This window comes from Condylura cristata, unplaced genomic scaffold, assembly GCF_000260355.1.
Source record: "Condylura cristata isolate star-nosed mole 26May11 unplaced genomic scaffold, ConCri1.0 scaffold00011, whole genome shotgun sequence".
NCBI lineage: Eukaryota > Metazoa > Chordata > Mammalia > Eulipotyphla > Talpidae > Condylura > Condylura cristata.
The window spans coordinates 56,593,376-56,612,274 of NW_004567112.1; the positions used below are offsets into that span (position 1 = coordinate 56,593,376).

Sequence of the window (18,899 nt, forward strand, 5' to 3'; positions counted from 1 at the left end):
CTGATACTATTATGTGTTTATCATTTTGTTTGCTGATGTAATGCATTACATTGATCAATTAACATATATTAAACCATCCTTTTATCTCTGGATAAATATCACTTTGGCAAGATGCATGATCCTTGCCATGTATCATAAATTTGATTGGCTAGTATTTTGGTAGGAATCTGCACATCTGTATTTATCAGAGACTGGTCTGTAGTTTTTCTGTAATTTCCTTGTTTTGGTTTAGGATAATGTTGCCATCATAAAATGTATTAGGAAGCATTCCCTACTCTTGGATTTTCTGGGAATAATTTGAGTAAAATCAGCATAAGTTCTTCAAAGTTTTGAGAAAACTTACTTCAAAAACCCATCCAATACTGGTCTTTTGCCTGGGGGTTGGGGGGAGGTTACTGATTACTGTTTGGATCTTCATAATCATGCTCCAGCTTTCCAAGTTTTCTGTTTCTCTGTGGTTCCATGCTGGTAAATTGTATTGTTCTAAAAATTTACCCGTTTCTTTAGAAATATTAAATTTGTTGGCATATAATTGTTCACAGAAATCTCAAATGACTCACTGTATTTTTATATTGTATTTTTAGTTCTAGTGATATCTCCTCTGCCAAGTTAATTTTGTTAGTTTTTTCTTTTCTTTCTTAGTCTAACTAGATTTTTAAAATTTTATCTTCTCAAAGTAACTCTTAGTTTTGTTGATTGTTTGCATAGTCTTTCTAATTTCTATTTCTTGTTTTTTTTTCCTCTAATTTTTATATTTTTTTCCTTTAAAAAATTTTTAAATAAAGATTTATTTATACATTCAGAACTGGGGTACAGGCCAGATGTGCAGGGAGTGAAAGGATTCACCAGAAACAGAGTGAGGAGCAGTATAGGCAGACTGATGAAGTACACTACTGAGGGAAGCAGCAAGAGAGACAGGAGAAGTCTGCTGCATCATGTGGGTCACCTCCCTGGCTGGGGACTGAACTCATTCTACAGTGGCTGTGGGTAGCTTCATCGTGCTATGCTTCAACCTGCTGTACCACCAGGGAGGGCTCCCATTTTTTTCTACTAACTTTGGTTTTGCTTGTTCTTTTTCAAGTTCAGTGCAAACAAGTAGTTTACCTGGGTATTTTTTTCTTCTTAATACAAGTCTGTATTACAATTAATTCCCTGTTTATACCACTTTTGTTGCATCCCACACATTCTAACAGCTTGTGTCTTCATTTCACTAGCTGCCAGATATTTTTTAATTTATGCTTCTACTTTCTTTTTTTTAACCCAGTAGTTATTAAGCAGCATTTTGTTTAATCTCCACTGATTCAAGTTTATTCCATTTTAAAAAAAGATTTATTTATACATACAAAGGTGGGGTACAGGCAGAGGTGTGTGTGGGGTGAGAGGACTCACCAGAGACAGAGTGGGGAGCAGAACAGGCAGATTGTATGAAATACACTGCTGAGGGGAGCAGTGGGAAGGTCAGGAGAGGTCTGTCACACCATGTGGGTCACCTACCGTGGCTGGGATCAAACGTGTGTTGCAGGAGTTGTGATAGCTGCATGGTGCTGTGCTTTAACCTACTGCGCCACAAGGGAGGGCCCTATTGCAGTTTTCATTTTTGTAGCTGACATCTAATTTTATAGTATTATGATCAGAAATGGTACAACTTTCACTGATTTATTAACAACTAACTTTTGTGTGAGTTATTCTTGAGAATTTTCCATGCATACTTGGAAAAAATGTATATGCTGCTGTTTGGGGATATAGTGTTATGGAGATGTCTGTTAAATCCCTCTAATCTAGTTATCATTTAAGGCTATTGTTTCTTTCTTAGTCTCTGTCTTGTTCATTTGTTCACATTTGTAATTATTAAATTCCCCTAATATTATTGTTACTGTCAATTTCTCCAAGTCTATTAGTAATTGTTTATATATCTTTAAGTGTCATCATTTTGCGCATATGTATTTATAAATATTGTATCTTTTGTTGTATTAGGCTCTTAATCATTATTTAACATCTGTTTTTTATTGCTTTTAAACTGGAAATCAACTTTATCTGATATAAATACATTTATGTTCCTGCCTTTTCTTGATTACCATTTCCTTATAGGATTATCTTTCAGACTTTGACTTTAAGCCTGTAATTATCTTCAGAAAATGGGTTTCCTGAACACAACAAAGCTTGGCCTTATTTTATAATCCATTCAGTCACACTTACCTATTAACTGATGAATTTAAGCAGTATACATTTGAGGTGATTAGAAGCATGTGTATTTATTGCTATTTTGCTAATTTTTTGGTGTTTTATAGTTTGTCTTTTCATTTTTTTGATACCTTCTGTTATAAGTTTCCTTACCCATTATGTTATATGACACTAGGTCTTTGTTTTGATGTTACACTCAAATAGATATGTGATGGTTTATATTTGTTACCTATTGAATGGTTTGGTTTCATTGTGCCTTGTAATGGTTTACATTTTTACTCTTTTCCTCTTCCACGTTGCATATTTTATGTCTTCAAGATGGCTGTTGTGATTTTATACTAATCCCTATACTATCCGATTTCCTTCAAGGACAGGTTGGTGGTGATGTATACATTTAATTTATGTTTCTCTGTAAAGTCCCTTATGCCTTCTTCTTGAATGATAGTCTGGCTGGCTCAAGTAATTCTAGGTTAGAAATCCTTTTGAAGGCTTTATATAGTTCCTGCCATGTCTATCAAGAAAACTACTGACAATCTAATTGTCTGTTCCCCTGTATGTAACTCTTCTTTGGGTGCTTCTAGTATTTTCTTGTCACTAGTTTTTAACAGTTTATCTCTGGGGGAGTATTTGTCAGCATTTATTTTAATTGGGACTCTTTGGACCTCTTGGATCAGGATACTTGGTTCTTTTTTCAGATGAGGGGGAATTTTGCTAATTCTTTAAATAAATTTTTGTGCCTTTTGCTCATCTTCTGGGGTTCTGTGATACAGACACTTTTCCTCTTTAAATTGTAACAAAGAGGGCCCTCCCTGGTGACACACTGGGTTACTGCACAGCACTGCAAGCTAACCACAGCCACTTCAGTGCGAGTTTGAACCCTGGCCCCAGAGGTGATCCACATGGCACAGAAGACCTCTCCTGCCTCGACTGCTGCTCCCCTTAGCAGTGTACTTCTTTGATCTGCCTGTTCTGCTCCCCATTCTGTCGCTGGTGAATCCTCTCACCACCCCTGCATCTCTGGCCTGTACCCCAGTTCTGTATGCATAAATAAATTAAATCTTTTTTAAAAAGTACCAAAGAGCTCATACACAGTTTATCTTTTTTCTCTTTGCTGGTCTATGTATTTTCCCCACTATCATGCATCTAAGCTTGCTGATTCTATCAGCTGTTTGTGTTTGACTGCTATCAAAGACTTACTACAAGTAAGCTATTCTTAAAATCTATTATTTCCATTTACAATAGTTTCTTGCTTTCTCTATCCTTGTATCCTGTTTTTGCTGTTTCATATTCACAAGCATCGTTATGGTTGTTACCCTAAACTACTCATCAGCATGTTACACAGTTCTGCTGGATTCCAGATTTCTAAATCATTTGTGCAAGTGACACTATCACTTCATTTTTAGTTTTAGGGGTAGAGAGAGCTTTTCCCTTTTTCTTGATGGGTTGGACTTATATCACATTTATAGGCTACAGGATATAATCCCAGATCATTTACCCAGAAACCTTGGGGTTGTGTTGCTCCATAGACCAATGCTTCTGCACCTGTTGTATGACCAGAGCTCTGGTACTGGTAGTGGGGAGAAAGGACCCAGGGCTACAGGAGTTTCTGCTAGAGTACCTACAGTTCAAACCGCCGAAGTTCCGTATATACCTCAGCTGGGTGGCTAGGGACATACAATGACCCCTTTCCCTAGGTCAATTCCTCAATGATCTTGGGTTAGTATTAATCTATGTGCTGGTATGTGCATTCTATGACCAGTAGCTTGCTTCCCCCTGCCTCCCCTTTCCCCCAAGAACACCAGTAGGCACAGAAAGAGGAGAGCTGCTCTTTCTCATTAGTGACAAGCTACTGACACAGTTTGGATTACAGGTGAAGGGGGTATGTTTCTCAAGAACTACACGTGCCTTCTACAGGAGATTGCCTCCCCTGTAATCTCTCTCAGTAGTTGTAGCACCAAATGGGGCTATGATTAGAACAGAGTTAAAGTTGAGGTTTGTTCCTTTCACCATTCAAGTATAGAATTTCATTCTAGGAAGCTTGACTCTATTACTGGGACTCATGTCTATTAAATTCTGGCTAATAGCAGCAGCTACCTTATAAAGTTGTTATCTCAGCTTTGACCCGGGATTAGAGGGTTGGAGTGGGTAAGGCAGTACTTTTGTATAATACTACCACCAGTTGCAGAGTGGGGGGTCTTTTGAATTGAGATACAGGTTAGTCACATTAATCCAATTCTTTCAGTAGCATATTCTTCATTTCCCATGTATTAAAGGGGTTCCTTGCTTTCTTTTCATAGTTGATTTCTAATTTGATGCCTTTATGGTCAGAGAAGGTAGTGGGTATGATTTCAGTACTGATGTATTTGTTGTTTGTTTTGTGGCCTGTGGTCTATCCTGGAGACTAATCCATGTGCACTTAAGAAAAAAATTTTTTTTTTTTAATTTCAGATGCAATGTCCTACAGATGTCTGTTAGGCCTATGTAGTCTAGATCTTTATTTAGGGCTATTGTGTCCTTGCTTATTTTTTGTCTTGTTGACCTGTCTTTTGATGAAAGTAGTATTGAAGTCTCCTACCACATGTATTTGCTCTAATGTCTGTTTCCAGAGTGATAGTAATTGTCTAATGTATTTTGGTGTGTATATGTTAATAAGTGCTATGTCTCCCTTGTTGTATGAACATACGTATAACCATCTATGTCTCTTGTCATTTAGTTTGAAGTCTACTTTATCTGATATAACTACTATGGCTATCCCTTCCTTCTTTGGGGTGACATTTGCTTGTAGAATTGTTTTCCAACTCTTTATTTTCGATCTTTAGATATGTTTCCTGGAGACAGCACAAGGTTGGACTCTGTTTTTTTATCCAGCTTTCTACTGTCTGTCTTTTTATTGGTGAGCTTAGTCCACTTGCATTTAGGGTGATTATTGATACACAGATGTCTGTACTTGCCATTTTGTTTACTGTTTCATGTTCTATTAGGTACATTGTTCAGTTCTCCCTGTTCATTCTTCTGTTGGTTTAGATTTTTTTTTTTTTTTAAAGATTTATTTATTTGTACATACAGAACTGGGGTACAGGCCAGAGGCTCAGGGGCGGTGTGAGGCTTCACCAGAGACAGAATGGGGAGCAGAACAGGCAGATCTATGAAGTACACTGCTGAGGGGAGCGGTGGGCGGGTCAGGAGAGGTCTGCCACGCCATGTGGTCTCCTCCCAGGCAGGGAATCGAACTCATGCGGAAGCGGCTTTAGCTTCTCAGTGCAGTGCTTTAACCCGCTGCGCCACCAGGGAGGGCCTGTTGGTTTAGATTTTAAGACTTCTTGTAATATTTCTTGGAGAGGAGGGTTAATAGAAGCAAATTTCTGAAGATTTTGTTCATCTGAGAAAGTCCTCATTTTTCCTTCGTAAAGGATGGACAGCTTTGTAGGATGAAGTGTTCTTGGTTGGCATATTGTATCTTGTGGAGAATTTTTGAAAATATTGTTCTATTCTCTTCTTGCTTATAGTGTTTCTTCAGAGAAATCTGTTAATTAGCCTAATTGGTTTCCCTTTATAGGTTATCTGTTTCTTCCACCTAGTCAGCGTCACTATTTTTTCTTTGTCTCGAACACTTGGTAGCTTAACTATTATGTATCTTGCTGTAGCTTTGCTTTCATTATGGTAGTTTGGTATCCTCTTTGCTCCCTGATGTCTTTTTTCAAATTGGGGAAATTCTCTTCAATTATTTCCTTGAATAGATTTTCAGTTCTCTCTCTTCTTCTGGGATCCCTATGACATTTATATTTCCTTTCCTCATGGTGTTGGCTACATCTTGAAGTGTTTCTTCATTTTTTTTTCTTTGTATCGCTCTTTTCTGTTCTTTTTATATTTATATTTTTGAGCATACTGATCATTCTTCCATTTCATCTATTCTACTTTTATGGCTTTTTCCAGAATATTTCAATTCCTCCCTTGAGCTTTTAACATCCTGCAGGTCCTTTATTTTCTTAAAGAGCCATTCTCATTTTCAGTTCGTTCATGTGTTTCTCATAGCATTCTATTCTTTTTCTGTTTCTTTTAGTTTTTTAATTGAGGCAATTTTGAATTCTTTCTCTGTCAGATTGAGAAATTCTTCCATGTCAGTGTCATTAGGCTCTGGAAGCTGATGTTCTTTTTTGCGGTGTATTGTTCCCAGTATGGCTTGCTCAAACATTTACAGTTTTCTTTCTTCCCATTGTTTGCCTTCTGATTTGATCTATGCGTTGGGCCATATGCCATGTGTGCTGGCAAGCATGACTTTTGGGCACTCTTAATGGGGGCATGGATGTATCTTCCTTGTGCCTGGATCACTCTGGTTGGGCATGTGACTACTGGACAGCTGGGCCAATAGGGAGGGCGACCAGGTGCTTCTGATGGGTGCCAGGGATCACCACTGCCTGCAGGGCTTGAGCACAGGGGTTTTCCCTCCTCTCCCACCTAGGTGCATGGCTTCCAGTCTTCTGATCCCAAGGGGTGAGGTTCCCAGATACTCCTGGTGGGCATCAGGGGTCACCCCTGCTAACAGGTTAGCCAATCTAGTTTTCCCCATTGGTTCAGGCTCCAGTTATTCAAGTTAGGAGCCCCAAACTCAAGCCTACAAGTACCAACTTAAACAGATCACACACTGTCATTTGCCAAGGCTGTCCTTGTTCTCAAGCTCCCCTATTTAGGAGAGTGGGTTGCTTCATTCTACAGCTCTGGATACCTGACTGTTGTCTGGCAGTTGGGTGTCTGCCTTTGCAGGTGTTGCTCTACTACTGCAGTGCTCTGGAGAAACTCTGCTCCTTTACTCCTGTAATTCTCTTGAGGTTGAGATTCTCTGTCCTAGGAACTATGTGTACCCCATAATCACAGCATAATCCCTGGATTCTGAAGTATCCTATGTACACATGAGAAGTTAAGTCAATAATGACAGATGTTCCGTATCCCAGCGCCCCCTTTTTCTCGAATGTGCTGCCCTAGTAATGCTCCAAACACAACTACATTTTAGTTTTTCCTACCCTCTGCCCATAGGCCCTTTTTGTGCATACAGCGGTCACCTGATTGTCCTTCAGGGACAGGGCCACTATCTTTGTTTACATATAATTTAATTATAAATATATGGAGGAGGTACATTCAGTCTTTACTCTCTGTCATTTCCCAATACTTGCTGCTAGGTATTTCTAAGCAATAAGGATGGAGGGTAAATGAGATCAAAACATTTATCCCAAGTACCCTCCTCCTAGGATTGCCAACAGTTGTTCACTGAAGGTCAAAAGCTCTAATAGGCAGTCTGCTCCAGGAACACTGCACCTCTCCTTTCGGCGCTCCCAGCTCTGCCCACCATTATGTCCACGAGAGTCCCCTCAACTGATCTTTAAGTGCTTAGAGAGGTAGAGAGCACAGCCAGCATGTGTACTCTGAGACAAGAATCCTCCACAAGGCTGCACCTACATGACTAGCTACACAAAGAGAGGGGAAGAAATGCAGCAGGGCTCATAATCATTTGGCTACGTGGGGAGGGGTCATGGACCATTATTTTAATTAAGGTTGGGCCACACTCTAAGGTTGTCAGGAGGCAGCTGCTATGTAGCTTAAGAGTGTGAAGTACTCTATCTGCTGTTTAGAGAATGAGTGCAGGATTACCAGGCAGAGGCCTGGCAGGACACAGATGGTTTCATGCAACCAGCTAATCCCAAGAGCCTTAAGAAAAGGACAATTTATAAGCAGTCTGGGCAGAGTTGGGCTTACTTTCCAGATGGAGGAGATAAGCATTCTGACATAGGTCCTTCACCTGGTCAGGCAGGTGGAAGCCCAGCTTCTCACTAAAGCCACACAACAGCAAATGACTGTGTCAGGATGAGCCACGAAATGTTTACTGAAAGTGCTATGTGTCAGATGTTGGAAAAGGTTGGGAAGTTTAACAGAAGCAAGGCCAACACACCAGTCCCTTCTATACAGGGCTCAGTGGTGAGCGCAGCAGCCAGCCAGACAGGGTTGTTGCTGGTTAGTGGAGCAGGAGGAGGCCGGTGAACCAGGGCTTCTTGGTAAGCTCGGGAGAAGAGGGACTGAAGAGGAGATGGGTCTGTTTCTCTTGAAACAGGACCAGAGGGGACAAAATTTGGAAGAGTATACCTTGAGCTGAGACTAAGCAACTCCAAAAGTGTCCTTTCAAGGACAGAAGTTTAAAAGTTTGGTGGTATCCAGTTTGTATTTTGGTCACCTATGCTTTTCGTGTCATGTCAAAAAAACAGTCCTAATCCCAAGGTCATGAAGATTTACACCGATGCTTTTATCTAAGGCTTTTACAGTTGTAGCTCTGAAATTTAGATCTTTGATCCATTTTGAGTTCATTTTTGTACAGGGTATGAGGCAGATGAAATGGAGGTCACTTTGCCTGCAAATCCTTAGGCCAAAGAAAAAAATCTAACTTCTCTTTTAAGTGTAATTTTCACAGTCGCAGTACAGCTTAACACTCACTTACAAATCTGAACATGTGTAGAAGTGACTAACCTTGAGCTGGGCCCTAAACTGGCCAGAACAAACTGACCATCAGCAGAACCAAAGGAAATGGGGTGGGGTATAGGATGATAGCTACTTGGGCTGCATTTGGAAGTGATAGGAGTCCATCAACAGGAATTCCAAGAATTCAGTTACTTGAAGAAGCATCTCAATACTTTATGTCTAACCCATAAAACTACTGAATCTCATGGTGCCCTCATTCCTAATTTTTTTCTTTCTACCTCTGCTTCCCATAAGAGGCCCTGCTTGCTTCAAGCCAAGAGGCAACTTTGAGGTTTTCCTCTGACTTTCTTGTGAGTCAATCTTGCAATAAAGTCAGTGTCATAGTATTGGTTTATGTTCACTGGACAGCAAATCCATTGCTGGGTAACAAAGAAGCTCAACCTTATAATTTTGCATGTGGCTATCCTAATATCCCAGTGTCAACTGTTGAAAAGACTTTTCCTATATCAAAGTTTGTCAAGAAATAATGAATCACAGATGTATGTCTTTACTGCAGGACTCCCTATTCTATTCCACTGATCTATGTACTTATTCTTAGACCAGTACTATATTATTTTTCATTTTTACTGTGGTAAGAAACACATTACAGTTACCATCTTAACCATTCTTAAGTGTACGGCTCAGTTGTGTTCAAGTATATTCAAAGCATTGTGTAAAAGATCTCTAGAACTTTTCATTTTGTAAAACTGAAATTCTATACCTGTTAAACAACTACTTCTTATTTCCCATTGCCCCCAGTATCCCTGACAATCACCATTCTACTTTCTTTGACTATGATTTTGAGTACTTTATGTATCTCACATATGTGGAATCATAGTTTTTGTCTTTTGGTGACAGGCTTATTTTTAGCATAATATCCTCAAGGTTCATCCTGTTGCAGCACTGTCAGAATTGCCATCTGTTTTAAGGGCTAGTAATATTCCACACTACTTTAATTACTGTAGATTTGCAGTAAATTTTGAAATTGGGAAGTTGAGTCCTCCAAGTTTATTCATTTGTAAGACTACCTGGCTCCAGGGATGGTTTTACTCTAAACTCTTCAAAGGAGAAGATGAGGAGCTCAGTTCTTCAACTGAGTGGAAGGTAAGTCAGGGCAGGAGAGCACCTTTGTCTTGGTCTTGTTCCTGGACACTATCAATGGAGGCTAGAATCCCCATGAGAAAAGTTGACTCAACAACTTGTGGTCTTTCCTGTGTGCTGTCCACAGGGGCTCAAGGAATTTGGTATTAATGAGCACAAACTAGTATTGTGCAGGGCTCAAAATCCTGGTGAAGACCATGATCTCAGAGATTATAAGTGATTTAGGAGCTTGACATAGGGTTCTTATGGCCACTGGCATAAGTGATCTTCCCTAACCCAGATGCAGAGAGTATTAGGGAACCTGTTTGCTCAGGTGCCTCTGGCTCTCAGTGGGATCAGTAAAGGCCTACGTTGGAGGTCTTAGGGGCCAGCTTGTCTGTAGCAAAGCCAACCATGGGCAATAGGGTGGGCTTAGATAGGTGTTAAGGGTCGTTCAGGGTAGAATAAACCTCAGAAGGACTGGTAGAGGGACTAGGAGCCATGGGAGACACTACCACCAAGATGTGGCCCTCAATCCTGGTTAGAGACTTGATTGAAGGTGAAGAGGGGAGACGAGGATTGTTGACTAAGGGCTGGTACATAAAGCTACAGACACCCCACACCTCAACTTGTTGCCACAATAATCCTTTGAGAGCATCATAAGAAAAGAGCCTGGAGCTCGAAGAGTTCCCATGCAAAGCCAGGATCTGAACCCAGGTTAGGCACACATTTCCTCTGCTTTTGCCCATATTCCTGCTGCCAGTAGCTACTAAGCAAGTAGCAACCTGTGACCTGATGGTAGTTCCTTCACAGAGACCTGAAGGGCTCTAAATAGAGCAGAGCTTCAACTGAAGACACTTCTGAAAAGTCCCAAGAGATCTAGAACTAAACAGTCTCTAGGGCCTCACTGGAGACTGATGTTCTGGCCAGCCATTGGGTCAGCTATGAGGCAGCAAAAGAAAACATCACCAGGGCCCTCCCTGGTGACACAATGGGTTAAGGTGCAGCACCATGAGTCTCCCCACAGCCACCTCAGCTGAGTTTAATCCCCTACCAGAGAGGTGGTCCACATGGTCAAACCTCTCCTGACCCGCCCGCTGCTCCCCTCAGCAGTGTACTTCGTCAATCTGCCTGTTCTGCTCCCCACTCTGTCTCTGGTGAATCCTCTCACTGCTCCTGCACCTGAGGACTATACCCCAGTTCTGTATGCATAAATAAATAAATCTTAAAAAAAAAAAAAGAAAATATCTGCACTAGGCCTACAGACAGATTTTATGAAGAAATGTGCTACTTTTAAATAAACACGGCAAGAAGTGTTTGTTACCAAACAGTTGTGTTTGGAAATCAGTGGATGTCTGTCAGTTAACAGTTCCACATTAGTCATCGAGAGCACTATCCCCGATCTTTGGAAAGCTGACACCCAGAGCCCAGGTTCTGCCCAGTTCTAAGACAGCAGCACATCTCACACAGGGTCAGCCTTAAATCAGGTCCTTAAATCAAGGAGAAAGGTTTTAACAATCTTCCATTCAAATTGGTGCTCAGCAAAGTGATAGTCAATGGTGTGCATGAATACAGCTGGGAAGAAATACATACACAAAACAGATTTTGTTTTAGGATAGCAGACCTGTGGGCATCCCCTCTTCAGTTTTTCTTTAATTTTGACATACTGTTTTCCACTTTATAAAACTCACCCAGCCCAGAGAGAGAAGGCTGTGAACAGCAGCCTCTGCCTGTCACTGTGTGGGGCCCTTTATGTGTATCAGATTAAAAGTCATTGAACGAGGAAGTAGAGGCTGGATGCTAGGGGCTCCATGAGGCCTATATTGTAGTTCAGCTCTCCTTCCACTCAAACTTGCATCTTCTCCCTCCTCTTCCAGAGGCTGATAACTTAATAGGAATCTTGCACCCCAAATTCTGTCTCAGCATCTGCTTTTGGAGAAGACTACCTGCATCAGTGTAGAGGTTTGGAACCAGCACATGAGGCCTGGTGCCCTGGTCAGAGCTGACACAGTTGGCAGGGTGGCATAGCTGCTTTGGGGAACATATTAAACCCAACCAGATGGTGGTTGTTAGTGCCTCTTCCACTTGAAACAAGATAGCATGTCTGCGCTGGGCTGATCACCCCAGAAGAAGGAAGATGAAAGTTCCCAGCTCAGCAATGGAGCATGGCAGGGTGTGTGTGTGTGTGTGTGTGTGTGTGTGTGTGTGTGTGTGTGTGTGTGACGCGCACACGCGCGTGTGTGTCGGGGGGGAGGGGTAAGGTAAGCAGGGGGGAATCAATCATAGGGTGCCTACAGACTGTCACAAAGGGAGGGGAATTTTATTAAAACCCAAGTCTATTTGAGTTCAGAGGACTAGAACAATAGAGGTAAGGTCAGGCAGTGAGGGTTGGGGTTGGGAGAAGCACTAGCCACAACAGTGGACATGAGCAGCCAGGAAAGCCAGACGCCCTGAAGCACGGGCCCTGTACAAGATGCCCTCCCCACCCAAACCTGCTCCCACCCAAGCTCCACCTGCTATGCTCTGAGAAAACCAACCAAGTTATGTGAGAGTGCCAAACAGGGACTGTGCAACAGGGCACATACCTACACCTTATCCCCAAGCAGAATTCCGTCAAATAAGTTCCTGGCAGTGCCAAACGAGGGCCTGACTCTCTGGGCAATTGCCCTTCCCGGTTTTTCAAACATCCTACAGAGAAGCCATCAAAAAGTTCAAAGGGGTCTCTGGGAGGATTTTGCATTCAGACATTACTGAGTAGAGGACCTAGACGAATGCAGAGTCGATGTCGAGACTTGAAAAAGTAAGCCTGTGTGCCCCTGCTTCCTGGTCCGTAACATTTCTCATCTACACCTTGGTGACTTGTCCAGGGGCCCATGGGCCCAAGCTCTCTGTCTGCTCTAGCCTTCCACTCTTCTACCCATGGCCATCCTGGGGTCTGAGCAAAATTGGCACCTACTTGGAACCACAGAGGCACCTCCATCCCTGTGTGAGCTCCATTATCTTCTCTGTAGTATTTACTGCAATGGGACTTGCAGTATTTGCTTATTTGCATGATTTTTAATCTGTGTGCCTCTCCACTGTAGCTCCAGGGAGGCAGGCACCATAAGTAAGCACTTTTCCCCTAAAGTCTCCGGGGTGAGTGAGGAAGGAAAGAATGCAACACATGCCACATTCCCTCCACAGACGCTAACGCTAAATGTCAACAGAGTAGATCTAGCTGGGAAGCCCCTGGGAGCCCTTAAACCTGGGGCACAGCTGTTAAGAAAGGCTACAACATTTGCTTTCTAAAAAAGAGCTGTAGGAGGCCTCCAGCACCCAGCCCCCACGTAGCAGAGGCTGTGAAGATGGTTTTGGCAGCAGTTCTGGAGAGGCAGGGTGATGGCAAGATTTAGCCAGAAGGGATGGTGCCTGTGGCAAACAGAATGGGGAGCTCTGGGGGATCTGGAAGATGTGTGCTCTGGGCGATGGTGAGGATGAGAGGTGAATGACAGGAGTCAGGGAGCCCAACAGCAAAGAGCACGTCACTGAGCGGTCCTCACCGGGGAGAGCTGATGGAATGGTCAACCTCATCCTTCACCGACAGCTAGTACCGTAGTCTGTGGTGCTATTGCAGGCACAGCTACACATCCACTTCTACCTCAACTCCGTGCTGGAACCTGCAGCCCTTGCTACTTCTCACCTGGAGAGCCGACCACTTCTGGACTGTACATCCCTTCTACATTTCTCTCCTCCTATCCCTCCCATGCACTGCTGTCCACCACTTTTAACCACTCTAATCTGTCTTTTTCTCCCTAGCACCTCAAAGACATGTGCAGCTTCCGGGAAGATCAAACCCCTCTTCCAGGCCACATGGCCCACAGTTCACTCACCCGATGAGTCTTGCTATAGGTGTAGAGGAAAGCCAGTCGGTAGAGGCTCTTGTAGTGCTGGGGAAAGCGGCTGAGGCACAGGCGGAAGGAGGCAATGCACTGCTCAGTGAGGAACTGGCGCTGTTCCTCCGCACCAGCTGGCAGTCCCTGGGGGAAGATGGCTGGCTCTCCTGTGGGGTCCCCTCTCTTCTTCCCATCCCACAGGGCAAGTGCAGATGCTGGGAGCTTGACAGGGACACAAGCAGAGACTGGGGGATCGGCGGCAGGCTTCTGGCTGCCTTGCTCTGAGGCCCGGATGCTGTCCATGCTCTCCAAGGACTCTTCGGTTTTTCCTACAGTTCAGAAGGAAAAGAAAGTCACATTTTAAAGCTGTCCCTTCAGTAATCCACCGTCAGTAAAGCATCTTGGTGAGATGACTGGCACAGCTGTGTCATCTTTGCTGGATGGGTGCTGGACTCAGCTGACACAGAATAGGTGGGTGCAGCCCAGTGCTGAGTGTGCCCCTGCTCACTGAGGCCTCCATGGCCTCCCCAGTCTCTTCCTGTGAAACAGGACATCCCAGCTGGCACTGAACAGAAGGGGCCCCAAGACTGCACAGAATGGGGTTACAAGCTGGGTTCTAAATCTCCCTCTGTATGATGGCACAGGGCTTGTGTAGATGCACAGGGAAGCAGGTGTGGCCACCACCACGAAGGAATAGAACAACCTGAAGAGTGTGACTAGAGGACTGCAGCTGCTCCATCACTCAGCACTTCACCTTACAGCTCAGCTGGCATCCTTCCCAAGGACTGTTGCTACTGCATGTGAAGCAAAAGCTTGCACATGGGCCCCCACTCTCACATGAGTTCAGCACAGGTCTGTCTGCCCCACCAGGGTATACAGCTCAGGAGAGCTTAGGCTGGGAGGCAGAAGGTTGTCTAGCCTAGGAAGGAGGGGGTGGAAGGATAGAAGAGGGAAAGTGGCAAAGGCAGGGTGACCCTTTGGGCATCTAGGACTACGACACAGCCTGGCTGGGGGAGGTCAGAGAAGCAGCCTGGCACCAATTCTGAAGCCTGTATGCCACTGTGGCCTGACTTCTTTACTGCCCTTTCCTGCTGCAGCACCAAGCAGAAGGCGGGGCTGCTTGGGCAGAGCACAGTGGGAAAGGCCCTAAATTTCCTTCATGCCAAGGCCAAGCAAAACCATGTAGCTATCAGGTGCACATCATGCTTGCCCACCATCAGGCTTCTTGCTAAGCAAAGAATCTGAGCATCACTGAGTGTCTAATTTGACTGCCAAAACAAAGCCCAGCCTGCCACCAGTCCTGTCATCCCTTCCAGCTTCCCTCCTGGCCTCACACCCTGCGACCAGTCACTGGGAACATCTCGCTTGTGTCTGCCTCTGCTACGCCTTTTCTTGACATGCTCCCTGCCTTCCTCCTCTCCCTGCCTCTCCCACTCAGTGTCAGCTCCTCTTTCAGACTTTCCTGCCCCAGGGTGGTATTTACAGAGCACTTCATGTGCCCGCCTGTCTGATGGTGCTGATCTGGATGCTTTTATGCACATGAGTGTCTCCCCCTGCCCTGCCCAAAGTTTAGAGCAGGCCTGACCCCTTCTACCCTCTGAAGATGAGTAACAAATGACAGGTCATATTTGATCGCAACACGGTGCTCTCCTCTCAGGGGAGCTCAGCAAACCATTTAGGTCCCCCCCCGCCACACACACACTCACAGCAACTGGATGCCATCCTTACAAGGGCTCTTACAGGTAATGCCACTGCCTTTCTCAAAGATGTGCCAGGTTTCTAGTGTGTTCAATTCAAAGGACACATTTCAAATGTGGTTCTGAACACACACAGTGCAAGCAATGGATGGACCCAGTCCCAAGCTGAGGAAGTCAGAGGAAGACACAGGCTTCCCAGGGATTCAAAAAAGGCACTAAGTGCTCAGACACAAAGATATATAGGTACCTTTACCTTGCAGAAAGTAATAAGAAGAGTTCAGAAAGCCAATATAAATACACATAAACAGAAAAGAAAAGAAAGAAACTAGCAAGACTACAGTGAATTAAAAACATAGTTGCTCAGAGGGCTGGGTGACCTAAAGAGACCCAGAAGAGATGGGTGACATGCTGCATCCTCAGGCTCTGTTGGCACTGCTGAACAGACCTCCCAGGTTACATGAATGGGAGGGAAAAGGGTCAGAAATGCCAACAAGCCTGCTCAACACTTCCTAGCTACAATGTTCAATTCTAACCCTGTCACCTAAGTGCCAGTGTGAAGATGGGAAGGCTTCCCCCAATGACAGAAAGCAATTAAAGCACATGTTCTCACCACTCAGGCCTTGCTGGCACTGAGATTAACATGGAATGATCACTGTGCATACATCAGGTAAGGAGAGCCCAGAAACTGTCTCATCTGCCTCACCCCCCCACACGAGCCACTCCAGCCCTGCTGCAGGTTACTGGACAAGGTACCATCCTCATTCCATACCCACCCTATGGCTCAGTTGGCAGGGACCCAGGGATCAGTGTCTACTGCCTGGACCACACAGCTTGTTGTCAACTCTGCTGCTCCCACAGAGATAAAAGAGCTTGTGGGGCCCTCCCTGGTGGCACAACGAGTTAAAGCACAGCACTATGAAGTTACCGTAGCTACTGCAGCACGAGTTCAATTCCCAGACAGGGAGGTGACCCACATAGTGCAGCAGACCTCTTCTAACCCGCCCGCTGCTCCCCTCAGCAGTGTATTTCAGTACATCTGCCTGTTCTGTTCCCCACTCTGACTCTGATGAAACCTTTTCACCCCTGCACCTCTGGCCTGTAGCCCAGTTCTATATGCATAAATAAATAAATCTTAAAAAAAAAAAAGGCAGATTTGTGTTTAGCTGGTGAAACGATGGATGGCTTTTCTATTAAAATTATAAACCTATTATTGCTAGTCACATGTTAGACTTTTATTCTAAAGTTGTAGCCTTCAGAGGTGAAAAGGTGAGCTTCAGTGAACTGCAACCACTGCAACCGATGGGGAAACCGCTTTCCTCAAGGCACTTGGGCACAGAGCAGGGTGGGCAATTAAAGGGTGATATGTCCTGGGGAAGTGGGACAGCTCTCACCCGTTGGGCACCTTGGGAGTAGTGCATGTCAGGGTTGGGCAGGGCACAGATGTCAGATTTGTCATACTTCCCCTGGCAGCCAATAACTGGCATAGGCCTGGCCTGCATTATGCCCTGCTCTTCTACTTGACAACAGACGACACGAAGTAGGGCTGTGGGGACCTGTGTCCTCTAACACTGACAGTGAAAGCAGCTGTGGACTAGGGGCAGGATTACCCATGAGGGTATGCCTGGAGTTAAGGGGTGGGTATACCTGGGGCATAAGCCCATTGCTGGCCCAGTACCACATCCTGGCTCACTGCAGGGGAACCAAAACTGCTGGAGACCTGGAACCCTAATGGCCAGGGCTCTCTTTCCTCAGGAGCCAGTGGGAGTACAGGTCAGTCACAGCCACTGACTGGGGTCAGGCACTGTCAAAATGTACTTCTTGTTGCCCTACTCTCCTGACAGGATCTTCACCGAAGTTACCAGGAAAAGCCAGGCTAAAATGGGAGGGACATATCCATGAAAGCAAAATGCTTCGTTTCATGCCTACCAACAATGGCAGTGACTGTGGTTTAACCCTTACTTTTACCAATGGCTGGCCCGCACTTGATCTGCTTAAATCATCAGCTCTGGCTAGAAGAAGGGAGGAGGGCTGGCAAGCTCCACATGGGCTGGATCAGACCAGAGCCAACTCTTTCTCAGTCTACCATACACTTCCCTTCACCTCTACTTCTCCCAGCATGCTGAGAGTCTGTAATGACACAAAACACTCAGAGCAGTTCACTGACAGGGCAAAGACAACAGGCCTCATTTGTCTAACAGTAAAAATAACCTTATCTCTGGGACTGTACACGAACTACAATTGCTGTAGTAGAGTGTTGGGCAGATACGTTACTTTTTCCTTACCGTTTCAAACTCTCTAAATGTATTTATTTCAATTGTAGAATGTCAACATTGGTTTGGAATAGCATAGTCACTGCATAGTGAGAAAACAAAGAGTCCTATTCTCATTTCTTGAATGGGTCCAAGGGCAGGTAAATCCCTTCACTTCCTTAACTGAATCTAATGGGGGTACCGTTTTTAACGTACAGGAAATGTGGCCTCATCTCTTAAAGCCATCCAAGAAAACTGGGAAAGGTCTTCCCTAGTTCAAGTGGAGTAGGGAAGTTCTGCCCCCATTGTCATGTCCACATGTCATGCCTATGTGTGAACTCTGCCCCCAATGGCATGCCTATATTTAAGCTATAGAAGCTCAAATCTTTCACTCAGGGTATGTGTAGCAACTTCCTAGGGCCAAGACAACAGATGCTCAACAACCCCACCTGCCCCACTAAGCCCATTCAGAGAGTCATATAGGGTAGTGGTTAAAGTTGCAGACTGATTTTCTGAGACAGGCCTAAGGCAAATTCCTGTTTCTCCCTGGATCTTAGGGTCTTCACCTGTGAAGAGGAAAAATTTTTAATACTTTTATCCCTGGCGGGTTGGAAGGAACAAATGAATTAAAACAGTGCCTGGCATAAGCCTGGGTTGCTGTTGTTATGCCCTGGTCAGAGTGAGCAAGCTTTCAAAACCCACAGCTGGTAAGCCAACTATGGCCTCAGAGCAGTGCCAAGGATACCTAATCTATTTCAATGTATCACCAAGTCCAGGTTGCAGCTCTGTTGACTTCTACAAGGGAGAGAGGGGGGCATGAGAGCTGAAAAAACTCTGGGTTACATCAGAGTAATCTCCCTGACCAGATTTTAAAAAAAGATGTTTTTCCTGGATACCTAATGACTCAAGTCTTAAAAAAAACACATACATACATTGGGACTTTAGGATCCTAAGACTTTTAAAAAATAACTATTTATCAAGAAAAAGAAATAGCAGATTTAACGCTATCCCAATAAAAATCTCAATGACATTCTTCAAAGAAATAGAACAAATATTGATGAGATTCATATAGAACCACAAAAGACCTCGAATAGCCAAAACTTTCATGACTAAAAAGAAAGAGAATGGAGGCATCACAATCCCAAATTTCAAGCTATACTACCAAGCCATAATAATCAAAACTGCATAGTACTGGAACAAGAACAGACACACAGACCAGTGGATTCAAACAGAAAACACAGATATAAACCCACAGGTTTAGGGCCTAATCTTTGATAAAGGAGCAAAGAAGATACAATGGAACAAAGAAATTTTGTTCA

At 44.1% G+C, this 18,899-nt stretch overlaps 1 protein-coding gene across 3 annotated transcripts in view; it reads right to left on the bottom strand.

The window, feature by feature from the left end:
• CABIN1 (calcineurin binding protein 1) overlaps positions 1-18,899 on the bottom strand; it is a 181,089-nt gene that overhangs the window by 51,558 nt on the left and 110,632 nt on the right. For all 3 annotated transcript variants that reach the window (XM_012723676.1, XM_012723677.1, XM_012723675.1), the window contains one exon: positions 13,632-13,963. In XM_012723676.1, the coding sequence (XP_012579130.1) occupies positions 13,632-13,963 (332 nt within the window). The remainder of the gene's footprint in view (positions 1-13,631; positions 13,964-18,899) is intronic.